The 17,278-nt window shown below is 44.6% G+C and overlaps 1 protein-coding gene and 1 non-coding gene across 4 annotated transcripts in view; one reads left to right on the forward strand and one right to left on the reverse strand.

Annotated features, from left to right (window-relative positions):
• Window positions 1–17,278, reverse strand: part of TBC1D12 (TBC1 domain family member 12) — a 122,877-nt gene that overhangs the window by 81,425 nt on the left and 24,174 nt on the right. Inside the window, exon 1 of one of the 3 annotated variants that reach the window (XM_057530501.1) lies at window positions 4,658–5,748. The exons of 1 other annotated variant lie outside the window; for it this stretch is intronic. In XM_057530501.1, the coding sequence (XP_057386484.1) occupies window positions 4,658–5,598 (941 nt within the window). In that variant the 5' untranslated portion in view covers window positions 5,599–5,748. Of the gene's footprint in view, window positions 1–4,657; window positions 5,749–17,278 lie in introns of those variants that run through there. One more of the 3 variants, XM_057530502.1, reaches the window with a different exon arrangement.
• LOC114238535 (U6 spliceosomal RNA) lies at window positions 14,005–14,111 on the forward strand. The gene has a single exon (XR_003623866.1). It is a non-coding gene; the product is annotated as a U6 spliceosomal RNA (small nuclear RNA).

Consider the following 17,278-nt stretch of genomic DNA (forward strand, 5'->3'; position numbering starts at 1 on the left):
AAGAAATCACTAAATGAGCCTTTCTAGTCTTCCCTGCTCAGCTACTCATAATAAAAAGAGCTCCGTGAAAATAATTTTGTGCAACAATGTTTAGGAAGTTTCAGAGTCGATAATTACTGGGAAAGCTACATGAATCTCTATGTTCCAGAATCTATAAAATCAATCTATAAAGGTCTATATAGATTCCACAATCTATAAAGTCTATCTTTTCAGATAAAAGAAAAAAAACCTTCAGTATTTTTTCCCCTACCTTAGCTATGCCCTTTTAAGCCACTGAATTCTTATGATTCATCTTGAAAATTTTGTAAAAAACTATCAACACTACCAGGAGACACAGATAGATACTTGCGTGTTTCTAAACAACAGTAACTCTGCCAGTGCAATCCAAACAAGCCTCAAAAGTATTAAACAGCTTTTTAAAAATTTTTATTTTATATTAGAATATAGTTGATTAACAATGTTGTGTTAGTTTCAGGTACAGCAAAGTGATTTAGTTATACACATACATGTATCTATCCTTTTTCAAATTCTTTTCCCATTTAGGTTACTACAGAATATTGAGCAGATTTCCCTATGCTATACAGTAGGTCCTTTTGTTGGTTATCTATTTTAAATATAGCAGAGTGTACTTGTCAATCCCAAACCCCCAATCTATCTATTTAAAAGGTTTTTAAAAATACACCTATTAAGAGTGTATCGACTTAAAGAATAAACCCCTCTAGTCTGAAAACAATTAAGACATGAATTTGCTTAACGGACACATAAAAATGGTTTAAAGCTACTTCACTTTCAAAACAGAGTAATAAACAGATCCTTGGGCTTCCCTGGTGGCGCAGTGGTTGAGACTCTGCCTGCCAATGCAGGGGACACGGGTTCGAGCCCTGGTCTGGGAAGGTCCCACATGCCACGGAGCAACTGGGCCCGTGAGCCACAACTACTGAGCCTGCGCGTCTGGAGCCTGTGCTCCGCAACAAGAGAGGCCACGATAGTGAGAGGCCCGCGCACCGCGATGAAGAGTGGCCCCCGCTCGCCGCAACTAGAGAAAGTCCTCGCACAGAAACAAAGACCCAACACAGCTAAAAATAATTAATTAATTAATTAATTTAAAAAAAAAAACAGATCTTTGAGAAACAAAGGCTAGCCTGAAAACACAAGAGATTTGCTTCTTAGCTTTCATCTTCTTCTCACTGCTAAGTTGGTAACAGTGGCAGTAGTGGTACTCACCTAGCATTTCAAAACTTTTATAGACAGGAAAGGGCCAAGGATCTAAAGGAATGTTACTTCTAGGGCTCCTGTAATCAAGTCACCATAAACACAGAGAGATGCCCGTGTGAAGCTAGGGCAAGCCCCCAACAGGGACTGAAATAGAACTCACCTCATCCAGAAGGGAGGGCAAGCAGGAGATGATGAGAGCTGTCCCATCCTGGACCAAATTCCTTTTTCTCCTACATGATTTCTACCCTACTCAATGAAGCTCCTGTCAATGATGTGTCTTGATTGAACATATTTTTGTAGTAATAGATATACTGCTATAAAATGGTCCCCTCTCTTTACTTGTAAAAGGTTAAAACAAACATGAAACTATTCTTTCAAACTATTTCTGTTATAGATTTTTTGCCCAGTTAAGAGAAAGAGAGGAAGTGGAAAGGAGAAGGGAATGATGGAGATAATCAGGCGGGAAAGAAAAGAGTCACAGGTGAACAGAAGTTATAATCAAATTCCTGGACTGAAAATCAGAAATCCTGTTTCTAATCCCAGCTCTGCTCCTAGCTAACTAAACTACTCTCTTTAGACAGTGAGATTCCTCACCAAAAAATGAAGTGAGGGAAGGGGCTGCACCAAGAACAGGAATACATCCTAGAACAAGATATCCCCAAAGGAAGGCCTCATCTGGGTTTCAGAATTGAGAATGACAACTGTGCACAGGAAGAAAAAACACTCTTAGGTTGTAGGAACAAGGGAAATTTCTGATTATTCTCTTCGGGGATGGACGATTTGTTCAAAATTACACTACCTAGAGAAGAGTAAAAACGGACAGTCCATGCAAATTGTCACTTCAGCACAATATGAATGGGATTCTTCATACTAGCACTAGGTACTGTAGATTCAGAAATGAACATCACAGTCTCTGCCTTTAAGGTGTTCAGAATCCAGTTAAGGGTTTGACTAAATGTTAAGAGAAAAATTATGCCTCTGTCTGATTGTGCTCTTTCCCAAGAATGTTAAATGAAGGAAGCAATGATGCTTAGAATCTTGACATTCAGATCTCAAAAATGAAGCTTACATAAATTAACTTCAGGGGACCTAAGTTTACTGATTTCCTACCCAGTGCTCTGCTACACGTGAAAAGCATATCATATGAATGTCAACTACCATGCTAATTAAAGTCCTATCAGTCTACAGGTTAAAGAAATTTTCTAAATTATATAAAAATTCCTGCCTACTGTCAATGTGAAAGCCTCTTATAACAGATTTGCCTTGTTATTGTTTGAATGTTGCAATACATATATAATGTATCTGTCTTCAAACTTAATCCCCACTAACCTGCACTCCACCTCCAAGTCAGGGACCATTGCACAAACCATCTCTATTCCCAATGGGTGGCACAGAGCAAGTACTCTGGGTATATTGGTTGAATTAGTGCTCTCCACAGCCCCTTTCAGGTGTAAAACTGCCTGAAAGGGCTTCCCTGGTGGCACAGTGGCTAAGAACCCGCCTGCCATTGCAGGGGACACGGGTTCGAGCCCTGGTCTGGGAAGATCCCACACGCCGCGGAGCAACTAAGTCCGTGTGCCACAACTACTGACCCTGCGCTCTACAGCCCGTGAGCCACAACTACTGAGCTCGCGTGCCATAACTACTGAAGCCTGTGCGCCTAGAGCCCGTGCTCCACAGCAAGAGAAGCCACCGCAATGAGAAGCCCACGCACCTCAACCAAGAGTAGCCCCCGCTCACGGCAACTAGAGAAAGTCCCCGCGCAGTAACAAAGACCCAACGCAGCCAAAAATAAATAAATAAATAAATTAATTAATTAAAAGCACTTAAGGTGTGTTAAGTTTTTTAACTTGTGACCTTGTGGAACTTTTGGGTGTTTATTGGTCAAGTTTTGATGTCAGCTGTCAGGCAGTTTTATTTATTTATTTATTATTTTTGGCTGCGGTGGGTCTTCATTATGGCGTGCAGGCTTCTCATTGTGGTGGCTTCTCTTGTTGCAGAACGCGGGCTCTAGGCACGCGGGCTTCAGTAGTTGTGGCACGCAGGCTCAGTAGTTGTGGCTGGCGGGCTCTAGAGCGCAGACTCGGTAGTTGTGGCGCATCGGCTTCGCTGCTCCGCGGCATGTGGGATCTCCCCCCGCCAGGGCTCGAACCCTTGTCCCCTACATTGGCAGGCGGATTCCTAACCACTGCACCACCAGGGAAGCCCCCTTAAGTGCATTTAAAATATTGCCACTACAAGCTTTAAGTATATCTTTGCAATTGTAGGCACAAATACAGATCTCACTACTATATATGTTGTCCTATAAGTAACACATAATTAGGATTTCCCAATCTTGATTTAAACAACTTCATAATTTACTTGTAAATTTACGCAAGCAGGAAAAATAAGTTAATAAAGTAGAAAAAGGAGTAAGAAATATTAATCAAAAAACTGTGCCTGTGAGTCTACAAATATGCACACTAACTGTATAATCCTCTAAAACTTGAGTCGCATTCCTTATTTCTTTTACTTCTGGTTTTTGTCAAGATCCCTGAAAAGGGAACAAAAACACAAGAGAAAGGAGAAAGAACTCTGAAAGGGAGAGTTTTACAAGTTGGGAATACTTTCCTGTTTTCCTGGAGACTTAAAAAAAAATAAGCGTGTCAAAACCTGACCCCAAAATTGCTTTTTCATTAATGTATATTAAGATGAGTATTTTCTAACGACATATTTATCCCTATCAAAGTCCCACTCTGAAACCTTTAGTGTCCAGCACCGTAATTTAATTTCAAGAATAGCAGGTCAAATCACATACACAACACCATAAAAAATTAAAAAGATGCTGAAAAAAAGTAGAGGCCTATCTGGTAAAAGTAAAGAGGGATTTTTCTACATAAAGCGCCATAGTAATTTGGCTTTAAAGGCCGCGATCAAATTCTAAACACCAAACTGACGGCATTTTAATAAAGGCCACTGAAACAAGCTGTTAAAGGCTATGAAACACAACCACCTCTACTTTTAAGAATTCCCAAACTACTTGAATGGGTTTCGACTCCACGCAAATAGCTCTGCAAAATGACTTCCCTTTCTCTTTCACAACCGCACCGGTACACACACACCGCACCGCACCGCCACCCGCCCCTAATCCTTTGTAGTACATGGGGACGAGGAAGGTGGTCTGTTTTTCCGGAAGAGGGAAAACTGTAGGTAAGGCACTAGCACGCCGGCCTGAAAACACAGAAACCAGGTGTGAATGGCAGGTAGAGCGTCCAGCGGACAGGGGAACAAAAAGATTGGCTCCCCGCGCTCACAGCTTCTCCGATACACAATGCAGACCTAGTTCCTCTTCCCCCGGTGAAAAATCAAAGCTCAATCCGGACGCCAGCGAGAGCCTCCACGCCGCTCTACGCCAGCTCCCGGCCCGAGCCCTCCCCGAACCCCGGCGCAGTCTGCGCTGTACCTGGCGAAGAAGTCGGCGAAGCCGCCGCTCCGTCGAGCCCAAGCCGAGGTCCCCGCGGGGCCCTGCTCCGCGGCAGGCGAGGGCACCGGCGGCCCCGACGGCGGCAGGTGGTCGCGGGCGCTCTGGAGGCGGCTCACCTCGAATGTGTTCCGAGAGTTCAAGTGAACGTCGGATAAAACGAGGCGCGACTCGGCGCTGGCGCCTCCGCTAGTCCTCTCGGCCGAGGTGACCGGCGACGCGCCCTCCTCGGGACCCCCGGGGCCGGCTCCCGGCTGCTCCAAGTCCTCGCTGCCACTGCCGCTGCTGGCCAGGCTGCTCCCCGAGCCGCTGCCCGCGTCCTCGGGCCTCTCGGCGTCCGCCGCCGCCAGGCAGCAGCTTCGCAGCGGGTCCTCGAGCGGCGCGGCCCAGTCGGACGGGCTGCCCGCGCCGTCCGCGCCCTCGTCGCCAGGCCCCTCCGGGCGGAGGCGGCGGTGGCGCGGCTCCCGGCCGCCGGCGCGGGCCAGGTCGCGATAGTCCGGGCCCGGCAGAAAGCCCGAGTCCCCGTTCGTCATGCCTCCGTGCCGCGCCGCGCGGGCATCCGCCGCCTCCGCGCCGCGGTGCTTGGAGACCGCGTCCGGCGAGCAGGCGTCCGAGTGCGGGGCTGCCGAGCGCGGCAGAACGCGGGGCTGGCCGGCGGGGAGCGGACAGTAGCACAGCCCGGGCTCCAGCTGCCCCCCGGTCGCCGCGAGATAACGCCTAAGGAGCTGCTGAGGCGGCGGCGTCTCCTCCTCCTCTTCTTCCTCCTCTTCCTCCTCCGGAGTCTCCACAGCGCCGGCGCCTCCGCCAAAGCCGCCCGTGGCCCGAATCATCTTCCCGTCCAGGCCTGCGGGCTCAGGCACCGGCACAGGGAGCAACTTCGGGTTTCTTCCCGAGCAGGCTCCGGCATCCTCCGGACCCACCATCTGGGGCCGGGTGAGCGCCACCCGAGGAGGCGGCGGAAGCTCCCCGGCACGGGCTCGGTCCGGGAAGAGCCCTGAGTGCTGGGGCAGCAGCGGCTGCCGCCGCACCGTTCCCAAACCCGCCCCTCCCTCCCGGGAATTCGGGCTGTTGCGGGAGGGCGGGCACCCGCCTGGGCTAGCGCACGCGCAAAAGCCAGACCGGTCAAACCCCGACCTGGAGATTCCATGAACCATAGAGACGGTAGCTAGAGAGACGCGCTCCGTGACACTCCAACTGCCAATCTGGAATCCGGCGTCTGGATGACGGAGGCTGGTTGGCCCACGCGGAACGTGACGGTCCTTACAGAAGCACGGGTATGGCTCGCTTAGCAAAAATTCACTTGACGTACTTAATTTATGGGAGTAGAATACAGTATGTTAGATGTAAGTCCTTCCAGCTCTAATTGGTCGCTAGTCGACTTTACGCTTTTATATCCACCGCTCCATTGCCACAATTTAGGGTTTCTTGGCCTCAGGTCAAAACTCTTCCTTCTCCACTTCATCTTCCCCAATACTACCAGAGTTATCTTTCTTATCTAGGACCACGTTTCATCACATCGCCCCCTCTTAAAGATTTCCATTATCACTTAAGGAGAAAGAGGAAGTAGAGTCAGGCAGAGAGGGCTATTGAAATAATTCCAGCACCCCACGAAAATGGATTAAAATGGGGTGATAATCAATGAGTGGAAATGAAGTGTAGAAATCAGATGTGATAACTGATCCGATATAAGGAGTGACTGAAGAGGGAGGAACCAGCCAAATTACTACAAAACTCTTGAGACTGAAACTGATGTGGTTTGAAGAAATAAGGATTTGGATTGGAAATAACTTGATTAATAGGAGAAATATATCTGGTAGATATAAGAAAGAAAGTAATAAGTAATATTTATACTTATAAGTATAAGTAAGTAATAAGTAAGTAATAAGAAGAAAGTAAGAATATCCAGCATATAGAGTTCTAAATCTTGGGTTAGGGCTTCGGTTTAGAGATGCAGATTGAAGAGTCATCTGCATAATGCAACTAGGTGAGTCATGAGTAGCATCATCTAGGAAGAAAGACTAAAGATGGAGGTGGGGCAGAGACTCAAAGGTGTCGCTATTTCAGGACGGACAAATAAGCTGTATTGCGAGGGATTAAAGAGGCACTAGTTGTGGATAAAATGAACTGGCAAATATAGACAGCTCATTCTAGAAGTATGTCAATGAAAGGACAGCAGTAGGAGAATGGAGAATTAGAGGAAGCAGCACTGTCAAGCGTTTAAAATATATATGCACACACAAAAGAGTGAATGTAACCTATATATGAGAACTAAAATGTGTAAATAAAATGGTCATCCATGTACCTAGCACCCAGTTTAAGAAACGTCAAGTGTCTTTTATAATGAGCATTTTTCAAGGCCCTAAGTAAAGACTAAGTGGCAAGGGCATGGTTAGCAATACATTTAGTATCAAGATCTTTCAGAAGAAATGACCTCCACGACACAGGTGGAAAAGCTAATATAGGAAAAGAGAAAATATTTGCAATTCATATATATGATAAGGGTCTACTATCCAGAATATATAAAGAACTCACAACAAGACAAACAACCCAATTTAAAAATGAGTAAAGGGGCTTCTCTGGTGGCGCAGTGGTTAAGAATCCACCTGCCAATGCAGGAGACACGGGATCCAGCCCTGGTCCAGGAAGATCCCACATGCCGCGGAGCAACTAAGCCATGCGCCACAACTACTGAGCCTGCGCTCTAGAGCCCGCAAGCCACAACTACTGAGCCCACATGCCACAACTACTGAAGCCCGCGAGCCTAGAGCCCGTGCTCTGCAACAAGAGAAGTCACCTCAATGAGAAGCCCGTGCACCGCAACGAAGAGTAGCCCCCGCTCACCGCAACTAGAGAAAAGCCCGCGCGCAGCAACGGAGACCCAACGCAGCCAAAAATAAATAAATAAATATGAGTAAAGGACTCGACCAGACATTTCTCTGAAGGAGATATGCTAATAGCTGTTAATAAGCATATGAAATGATGCTCAACATAATTAAGCACCAGGGAAATGCAAATCAAAACCTCAGTGAGATAGCACTCACACCCACTAGGAGGACTATAATCAAAAAAGCAGAAAATAACAGGTGTTGTAGAGGATGTGGAGAAAGTGGAACCCTCACACATTGCTGGTAGAAATGTAAAATGGTATAGCTGCTGTGGAAAATGTTTGGTTGTTCCTCAGTAACATAGAATTACCATATGACCCAGCAATTCTACCCTAGGTATATACTCAAAAGAATTGAAAACAGATGTTCAAACAAAAACTTGTACATGAATGTTCACAGCTGCACTATTCATAAAAACCAAAAGATGGAAGCAACCGAAATGTCCATCAATAGAGGAGTGGATAAACAGATTGTGATATATACACACAACATACTATATTACTCAGCCATAAAAAGGAAGTAAGTACCGGTACATGCTACAAAGTGGATGAATCTCAAAAACATTATGCTAAGTAAAAGAAGCCTAACACAAAAGGTCACATATTATATAATTCCATTTATATGAACTGTCCAGAATAGGTAAATCCATAGAGAAAGAAAGCAGATTGGAGATTGTCAGTGGCTGGGGAAAGGGGAAAAATAGGGCAGGAATGCCTCATGGATATGGGGTTTTCTTTTGTGTGATGAACATGTTTTAGAACAAGATACAGGTGGCGGTTGCATGACACTGTGAATGTACTAAATGCCATTGAATTGCACTTTTTTTTTTTTTAGTTTATTTTTGGCTGCGTTGGGTCTTCATTGCTGCTCATGGTCGTTCTCTATTTGCTGCGAGCGGGGGCTACTCTTCGATGCGGTTCGCGGGCTTTTCATTGCGATGGCTTCTTTTGTTGCAGAGCACAGGCTCTAGGCGCGTGGGCTTCAGTAGTTGCAGCACGCAGGCTCGGTAGTCGTGGCCCGCGGGCTCTAGAGCGCAGGCTCAGTAGTTGTGGCGCACGGGCTTAGTTGCTCAGCGGCATGTGGGATCTTCCCGGACCAGGGCTCGAACCCGTGTCCCCTGCATTGGCAGGCGGATTCTTAACCACTATGCCACCAGGGAAGTCCCAAATTGCACGTTTTTTTTTGTTGTTGTTTATTTAAGACCCATTTATTCTCTAGTTCTGCCACATGGAGACACCCTCCTTGAAAAGGCGTTAAATCCTTCTGTTCACTGCAATGCCTTGTGCTGAAAACACGTGTTCCAAGGTTTCAACTATGAGATCCACATTCTTAAAGCACTGATTCTTAAACCTCATCTAGATTTTTCCCCTTGGATGGGGGGAGATGACCCAAACACAGCGAAGAACAGCTCAGGACTGTGGGCTCTGCTTGCCCAGAAGACTTTGCAGCTCCCCTGACCACCCAGCTGGAGCCAGGATTAGGACCCTGAGACGAGGGGCACCTGCTGTGCTGCTGCCACCGCCACCAGCCCCCAACTCCTGTCCTCTTCACTAGGCTGGCTGTCACCTCTAGTTTCCCTGGAGTTTGGGGATTCCAGATGGTCTCTTCTCACACTTCTGTGTCACGCCTGCTGCCTCAGCACTGCTGATCCACACCAAGGGGCAAAAGCACACAGAACTGCTTTCAACACACCAACGTTCCACACAAAAGTTATTTGATAAGCCCGCAGGTTCTTTTTCAGCAGAGGAGATTCCCAAGGCCATGACTTCCCCCGGCTCCCCAGTGCCCTTGCCGGCAGACTGGACGTCCGTCGCCACCCTGCTGAGTCGCGCACACCCCCCTGGCTCCCCTCCGGCGCACTCTCCTGGAGAACTGAGGACTGTGCCCTGGGCTCATCAGCAGGATCTGTCCTGAAGCCAGTCCTAGAGTGACAAGAGCCACACCTGCAGGTCTGTTCCACTGACCAGCCCCACAGGACCGAGCTGGGCCCATGGACCTCGGTCTGGATTGTGTTGGCTGGTCATTCTTGCCTAGGTTCACAGGCCAACCGCCAGTGTCCTTCCTTTCCTGCTCATCACTGCACCAGCGGCTCACTCCTACCTGCTGCTGTCACACGCCTGGCAACCTCGTGTTCCGGGGCCAGCCAAGAAAGAACTGAGACCCCAGCAGGCCCCTAGTTCCAAGCAGGCAAACTCCCCATTAAACTACTGCTGCCTAGCCGTGTTCTCGAGGCTTCAGAGCTGGGAAAGTGCAGAGAGCATAGCAAGCCGCGGCGCTCCCAGCCCCGGACCCGCGATGCTCCGCGGAGGCGCCGGAACCTCGCCACACCCCGCCCGCCGCAACACAAGCGACCTCTGCGCCCACCTCTCCCGCGGACCCGGGTGCGCCTCCGGGCTCCGCGACCCAGGACGGAAGCGCAGGGCGCGGGGCTCGGCCGGCGGCGGGCGCTGGGGCGGGCGGGGACCCGGGCTCTGGCCCCAAGGCCGCGCGGACCCGCCAGCCCCACCTCTGTCCCCGCCGCCTGGAAAAAGCTAAAATTACACGTTTTTAAATGGCTTTATTTTGTGTGAATTTGACCCCAATAAAAAAATTTAAGTTAATGTAGGAGATACCTAGACATAAGTATAGTTGTACAATGGTAAAGATGAGGGTAGCTAAGAGAATCTAATCTCAATCGTTTGTCTTTTCAACCTTTTTCCTCTATGCCTAGAGAATTTATCCTTGCAATTTTCTTCCTGCTGTCAAAACTTCCCTAACTTGTTAACTTATTTTTTTCAAGCAACCACTCTATTTCTTCCTCTATGAAATCATACTCTTTTTAAAATACAGTTTCTTCTAATTGTTTATTTTGTTCAACTCCTTTCTCTCCCACGGTCAATAGAAGCAGGTTTTATGAACCATAATAGCCCATACAACCCTTCTATTTTATCAGTGCAGACTTCAAAATTGACACATATTTATATTTTGTAACTTTGTCTACAGTAATATGTATTGCATAATAAACAATGTTAGTGGTTCTTCTTAGTGATTAGTGGTTATATGTCCCACTTTCAACAATAAAAGTTTCCGACTTATCTGATAAATAGTATCATATCCTATCTTACAAAGAAAAAAACAAAAATCTGCTTTCAAGGTGTAGCATATCCTTTCTGTGGTCCTTAAGGGTTTGACATCAAAAACTTTTGTTACCATATTACGTTACTACAACTCAGGCATAAATAATATATCCTGGTACAGTCCTATAAATCAGATGAAATCATTATGATGAGAAGGCATATTCTTAATCTCTGCTGTAAAATATTAATTAATATTAATTAATATTAAAATATGAAAAACTATTGGTATACCTGGATTCTTACATTTCTGAGAAATTTGACTTTCACAGAAATTCTCAAAACACACGTAATTAGGGTTTCCCTGGTGGCAGAGTGGTTAAGAATCTGCCTGCTAATGCAGGGACACGGGTTTGAGCCTGGTCTGGGAAGATCCCACATGCTACGGAGCAACTAAGCCCATGCGCCACAACTACTGAGCCTGCACTCTAGAGCCCATGAGCCACAACTACTGAGCCCACGTGCCACAATTACTGAAGCCCGCGCACCTAGAGCCCGTGCTCTGCAACAAGAGAAGCCACTGCAATGAGAAGCCTGCGCACTGCAACGAAGAGTAGCCCCCACTTGCCGCAGCTAGAGAAAAGCTCGTGCGCAGCAACGAAGACCCAACACAGCCAAACATAAAATAAATAAAAAAATTTTAAAAAAGAATTTCCTTCCTTTAAAAAAAACCCCACATATTTAGTCATATTCTATGTGTATGACCCAATTCTCGTTATTGAAGAGTGAAGAATGGTACCACTATCCCATATTATTATTTTGCTACAGTTGTACTCAAGGAGAGTACAAAGGCCTCCAAAAAAGACCTCAAAGCTCCTTTCTTTAATCATCATTTTTTTTCTTGTTACACTGGATTTCCAAATAGCATTCAAAAGCTTAACCTTCTATCATGTTAAATCACCATCATCAACACCCACATACACTTTTTCTCACTTAGCTGCACATTAGCAGCAACATTTAGGGAGGTTTTTTTTTTAAATGCTGATGTCTGGGCCACACCCAAGACAAATTCAGTCAATATCTCTGGAGGAGGAGCCCTTACACTGGTATTAAAAGCCACTAAAGTCATTCTAATTTATAGCCAAGTTTGGAAAATGCTGCCTTATAGCTACAACCTATCTCTCTCCTTCCCTGAACAAGCGAGCTTCTTTAAAAAGATGTTTACACATTGTGCACCTCCAGATGTGATACCCTGAGAAGGATACAGTGTGGCCGAGGATGTACAACCTCAGTCTAATCACACAAAATCATCAGATGAACTTGAAATGAGGAAAATTCTATTTTAAAAAATGAAATGGGGGGGACTCTATTCTTCAAAAAAAGGCAGTATCATAGAAGACAAAGAAAAGCTGTGGACAGGCTTGAGATTAAATATAACAATATGACAAGTACATGCAATACCTGCCCCTAAACTGGGTTTTGTATTAGGTAGAGAAAAGGAAAACATTCTATGAAGGACTTTATTAGATCATCTGACACAATTGTCATAAGCACAGTGGATTTTTTTCCCCATAAATTTATTTATTTATTTAATTTATTTTTGGCTGCGTTGGGTCTTTGTTGCTGCCCGCGGGCTTTCTCTAGTTGCAGCGAGCAGGGGCTGCTCTTTGTTGTGGTGCATAGGCTCTAGGCTCACGGGCTCAGTAGTTGTGACTCGCAGGCTCTAGAGCGCAGGCTCAGGCTCAGTAGTTGTGGTGCATGGACTTAGTTGCTCCGCGGCCTGTGGGATCTTCCCGGACCAGGGATTGAACCCGTGCGCCTTGTATTGGCAGGCGGATTCTTAACCACTGCGCCACCAGGGAAGTCACAGCACAGTGTATTAAGTAAAGGTGTCAATGTAAAAATTGATATTTATAATTAATAATTGCTATATTCTGTTAGAAAATATTTCTGCTCTTAGGAAATGTACACTGGAGTATTTGGGATAAAAGGCCATGATATACGTAATTTACCCTCAAATGATTTAGAAAAAAAAATTATGCATGCACACACATACACACAGAACAAGGGATAAAGTAAATGGGATAAAATGTTAACAGTGGGATAAACAACAAGGTCCTATTGCATAGCACAGGGAACTCTATTCAATATCCTGTGATAAACCATAATGGAAAAGAATGTGAAAAAGAATAAATATATGGACAACCAAGTCACTTTGCTTAACACAACATTGTAAACTGTACTTAAATAAAATTTTTTCAAATGTTAACAGTAGGCAAATCTGGGAAAGATATATGTGTTCCTTGTACTATTTCAATGTTTATAACTTTTTGTAAGTTTATATCCAAAAAATACTGTTTTAAAGATGTCTCTATTTTCTCACTTGTCACCTCCCACCCCCGCCCCAATTTACTCCATTCTAGCTTCTGTCCACAATTCTTTACCCTCATCAATGACTTCCCTGTCCCTAATTTAAGGGAAAAATGTCAGTCTCCATCTTGCTTGATTTTTCTGTTAATCACTCCCTCCATTTTGAAACATTCTTTCACCTGGCTTTCAACCTTTTAAAAGAAACACTCTTTTTCCTCAGTTTTCATTATTCTATTGTTGCCATACTTAGTTTTCCTCCTACCTCTTTGGCCACTGCTTCTCAGTCTCCTCAAGGGAAGAGAGAATTCTTCCTTTTTAGCTGAAATTTCCTAATGGAATAGTTCTGAACCCTCTTTTCTTCTTATTCAACCCTTTACCCTCGGCAATCTCATGATTTAGATGATCATCTATAAACTGAGGACTCTTGAATTTGTTATCTACAGGTCCAACATTATAATCCAAATGCCTTCTTGATATTTACATGGAGATATTTTTAGACATCATAAACATAACATGACTAAAATGAGTCTTTCCTAGTTTTCTTCCAGCATTCTCCATCTTAATACATACCACCACCCTCCATTCAGTTTCTTCAGGTCCTATATGTCAACTGTGTACCCAATATATCTGCTTGGTAGTCTCAAAGTCACCTTGATCCCAATATGTCCAAGACTAAACTCATAATTGCCTTCTCCAAATCTGCTCCTATTATAATATTCCATATCTCACCAAATGACAGTACTTTAGTTCACACACCTAAAACCCAAGAGTCATCCTTGATACCTCCCTCTTTCTTATCCCCTTATCCAGGTGTAGTGGGTTGAATTGTGTCCCCCCAAAAGATAAATACAAGTCCTAACCGCAAGTACCTGTGAATGTGACTGTATTTAGAAAAGGGTCTTTGTAGATATAATTAAGATAAGGCTCCCAAAATGAGATAATCCTGGATTAGACATACTCCCTCTCCTAACAGAGCTAATAAATAGGTGTGATGGATGTCGTTGTAAAAGAAAAAAGAGGAGTGCTCACTCCGGCAGCACATATACTAAAATTGGAATGATACAGAGCAGATCAGCATGCCCCCTGCGCAAGGATGACATGCAAATTCATGAAGTGTTCCATATTTTGGGGAGGGATAAATTAGGAGTTCGGGTTTAACATATACGAACTACTGTATATAAAATAGATAATCAACAAGGACCTACTGTATAGCACAAGGAACTCTACTTAATATTCTGTAATAAACTACATGGGAAAAGAATCTGAAAAAGAATGAATATATGTATATGTATAACTGAATCACTTAGCTGTACACCTGAAACTAATACAACATTGTAAATCAACTATACTCCAATATAAAATTAAATTTAAATTAAAAAAATCAAACAGTGATAATAGTGGGGGAAAAAAAGAAAGACGAAGAGAAGACATGGAGTGTCTCCATGTGGAGACATGGAGACTGGGAAGAAGGCCATGTGAAGATGGAGGAAGAGATTGGGGTGAGGCATCTATAAGCCAAAGGCACACAAAGGATTGCTGATGGTGCCATCAATTAGGAGAGAGGCATGAAGTGAATTCTCTTGCAGAGCCTTCCGAGGAAACCAACTCTGCCAGCATCTTGATTTCAGACTTCTGGTCTCCAGAATTGTGAGAGAATAAATTTAGGTTGTTTTAAACCACCAAATCTGTGGTAATTTGTTATCACAGCCTTAGAAGGCTAATGTACCAACTAGTCACTAAAGTCTGTCTGTTTTACCCTCCTAAATATCTTTTTTTAAATTATATAATACAATGTTATCCACTGTAGTTCACCATGTTTTACATTAGATCTTCTGAAATTAGACAGCTGAGAGACCCTTACAAACTTTCAGCTATAAGATGGGTAAGGTCTAAGGATCTAATGTAAATATCCTCTAAATGTACTCACTTCACACTCTTGTCTACCCACCCAGACTAAGTTACTATCATCTCTTTCCTGGGTGACAGAATTACCCTCCAACTGGTCTCTCCACATTCACTTGGGGCCACATTCAAACATTTTCCCATGCTGCAGCCAAAGTACTTTTTTTTTTAAGATTTATTTTTTTTATGTGGATCATTTTTAAAGTCTTTATTGAATTTGTTACAGTATTGCTTCTGTTTTATGTTTTGGTTTTTTGGCTGTGAGGCATGTGGGTTCTTAGCTCCCCAACCAGGGATCGAACCCGCACCCCCTGCATTGGAAGGCGAAGTCTTAACCACTGGACCGGCAGGGAAGTCCCGCCGGAGTACTTTTTTTTTTTGATGATGGAGTGGAGGGAACTTTAATTTTTATTTATTTATTTATTTATTTATGGCTGTGTTGGGTCTTCGTTTCTGTGCGAGGGCTTTCTCTAGTTGTGGCAAGTGGGGGCCACTCTTCATCGCGGTGCGCGGGCCTCTCACTATCGCGGCCTCTCTTGTTGCGGAGCACAGGCTCCAGACGCGCAGGCTCAGTAATTGTGGCTCACGGGCCTAGTTGCTCCGCAGCATGTGGGATCCTCCCAGACCAGGGCTCGAACCCGTGTCCCCTGCATTGGCAGGCAGATTCTCAACCACTGCGCCACCAGGGAAGCCCCGGAGCACTTTTTAATAAACACATATCTGATCATGTCACTGCCCTGCTTTTTTAGTCACCTTCATATTAACCTTTCAGCCTTTTAAAAGAAACACTTTTTCCTTAGGTTTCATTTCTCTATTGTCTCCATTTTTTTCTCCTGAATTTTGGCTGTTTCTTCTAAGTACTCTTTGGGAGGATTCCTCTTCCTTAATCCAAATGTAAGTGGCTTCCTATTCTCTCAAGGCCACAGACAAAATCTTTTTCATGGCCTACAAAGCTCTTCATGGTCTGTCTACTTGTCTAGTCTCCCCTCCCACTTCTCTCCTAAACTCCCTGAACTTCAGTTGCGTTGGTCTTCTTTTTGTCATAGTTACTACAAAGCTCCTTGTGCAAGCTTCTATATCTAGGTTGTTCTCCATGATGACCTGGGTCTGTGTTATGCTGATTTTTATCTACCTCTCCAATCTCATCTCTCATTTCCTTTCTCCTCACTCATCATTTTTCAGACACATCAACTTTTCCATGTTTCTGAAATTATGTGCTCAGCCCCTTCTCCTTAAGGGTCTTCGTGCATGTTGGTCCCCCTGCCTAGAAGACTCTTCCCCACCTTGTTAACCTGATTAACTCCTATGCTTTTTCAGGACTCAGTTTTAATGTCACCTCCTCAGAGAAGCCTTCTCTGATCTCCGCTCCAATTGTTTAGACTCTAGTTATATGCTTTCATAGCACCTTTTCTCTTCGTAGTCAGTATCACAGCTATAATTTTATATGTATATATATATAAATATATTTGGTTGGCATTTGTACAAACACACACACACACACACACACACACACACACACACACTACACTACAAGCTCTACGAGGGGAGGGAGTATGGCTGTTTTGTTCACCTTCTTAGCAATAGTATCAACCACAGTGCCAAGCACATAGTAGCAATAAACATTTATTAAAAGAATACATGGGGCTTCCCTGGTGGCTCAGTGGTTGAGAATCTGCCTGCCAATGCAGGGGACACGGGTTCAAGCCCTGGTCTGGGAAGATCCCACATGCCGCAGAGCAGCTGGGCCCGTGAGCCACAATTACTGAGCCTGCGCATCTGGAGCCTGTGCTCCGCAACAAGAGAGGCCGCGATAGTGAGAGGCCCGCGCACCGTGATGAAGAGTGGCCCCCGCTTGCCACCGCTAGAGAAAGCCCTCGCACAGAAAGGAAGACCCAACACAGCCATAAAAATAAAGGATTTCCTTTAAAAAAAAAAATACATGAATAAATGGGTGAATAAAACTACACTCTTAAACACATGCAATTTCATTGTCCACGGATGAACGTTTAGCCTAAAGATGGTTCGTTTTGTATGAGTATGCACTAGTGAAACCTAAAATAACTATAGGTTGTCCTCACTATATACAGATCTGAAAACTGAGTCTTTGATGACAAACTGACTAAACAAAATGTGGTATGTCCATTTGAAAATTGGCTGACAAGATGTGGAATAAATTTGGTATCAAAATCCAAAAAAAAGTTCTGTGAAACAATCTTCTGTGTGACTATGTGACTTGGATTGCTGCTGAAATCATCCTCAACTTCCACAAATAATTTAAATTCCATGCATGCCTGGTAAAGCCTCAGCCGGTAAGAGAAGGTGACTAGGACTAAGGTTGTGGGTTATAGTTAGATAACAAGTATTGAGAAGATGTGTATTGCAGATTAACCAGA

Source organism: Balaenoptera acutorostrata, chromosome 16 (genome assembly GCF_949987535.1).
Source record: "Balaenoptera acutorostrata chromosome 16, mBalAcu1.1, whole genome shotgun sequence".
NCBI lineage: Eukaryota > Metazoa > Chordata > Mammalia > Artiodactyla > Balaenopteridae > Balaenoptera > Balaenoptera acutorostrata.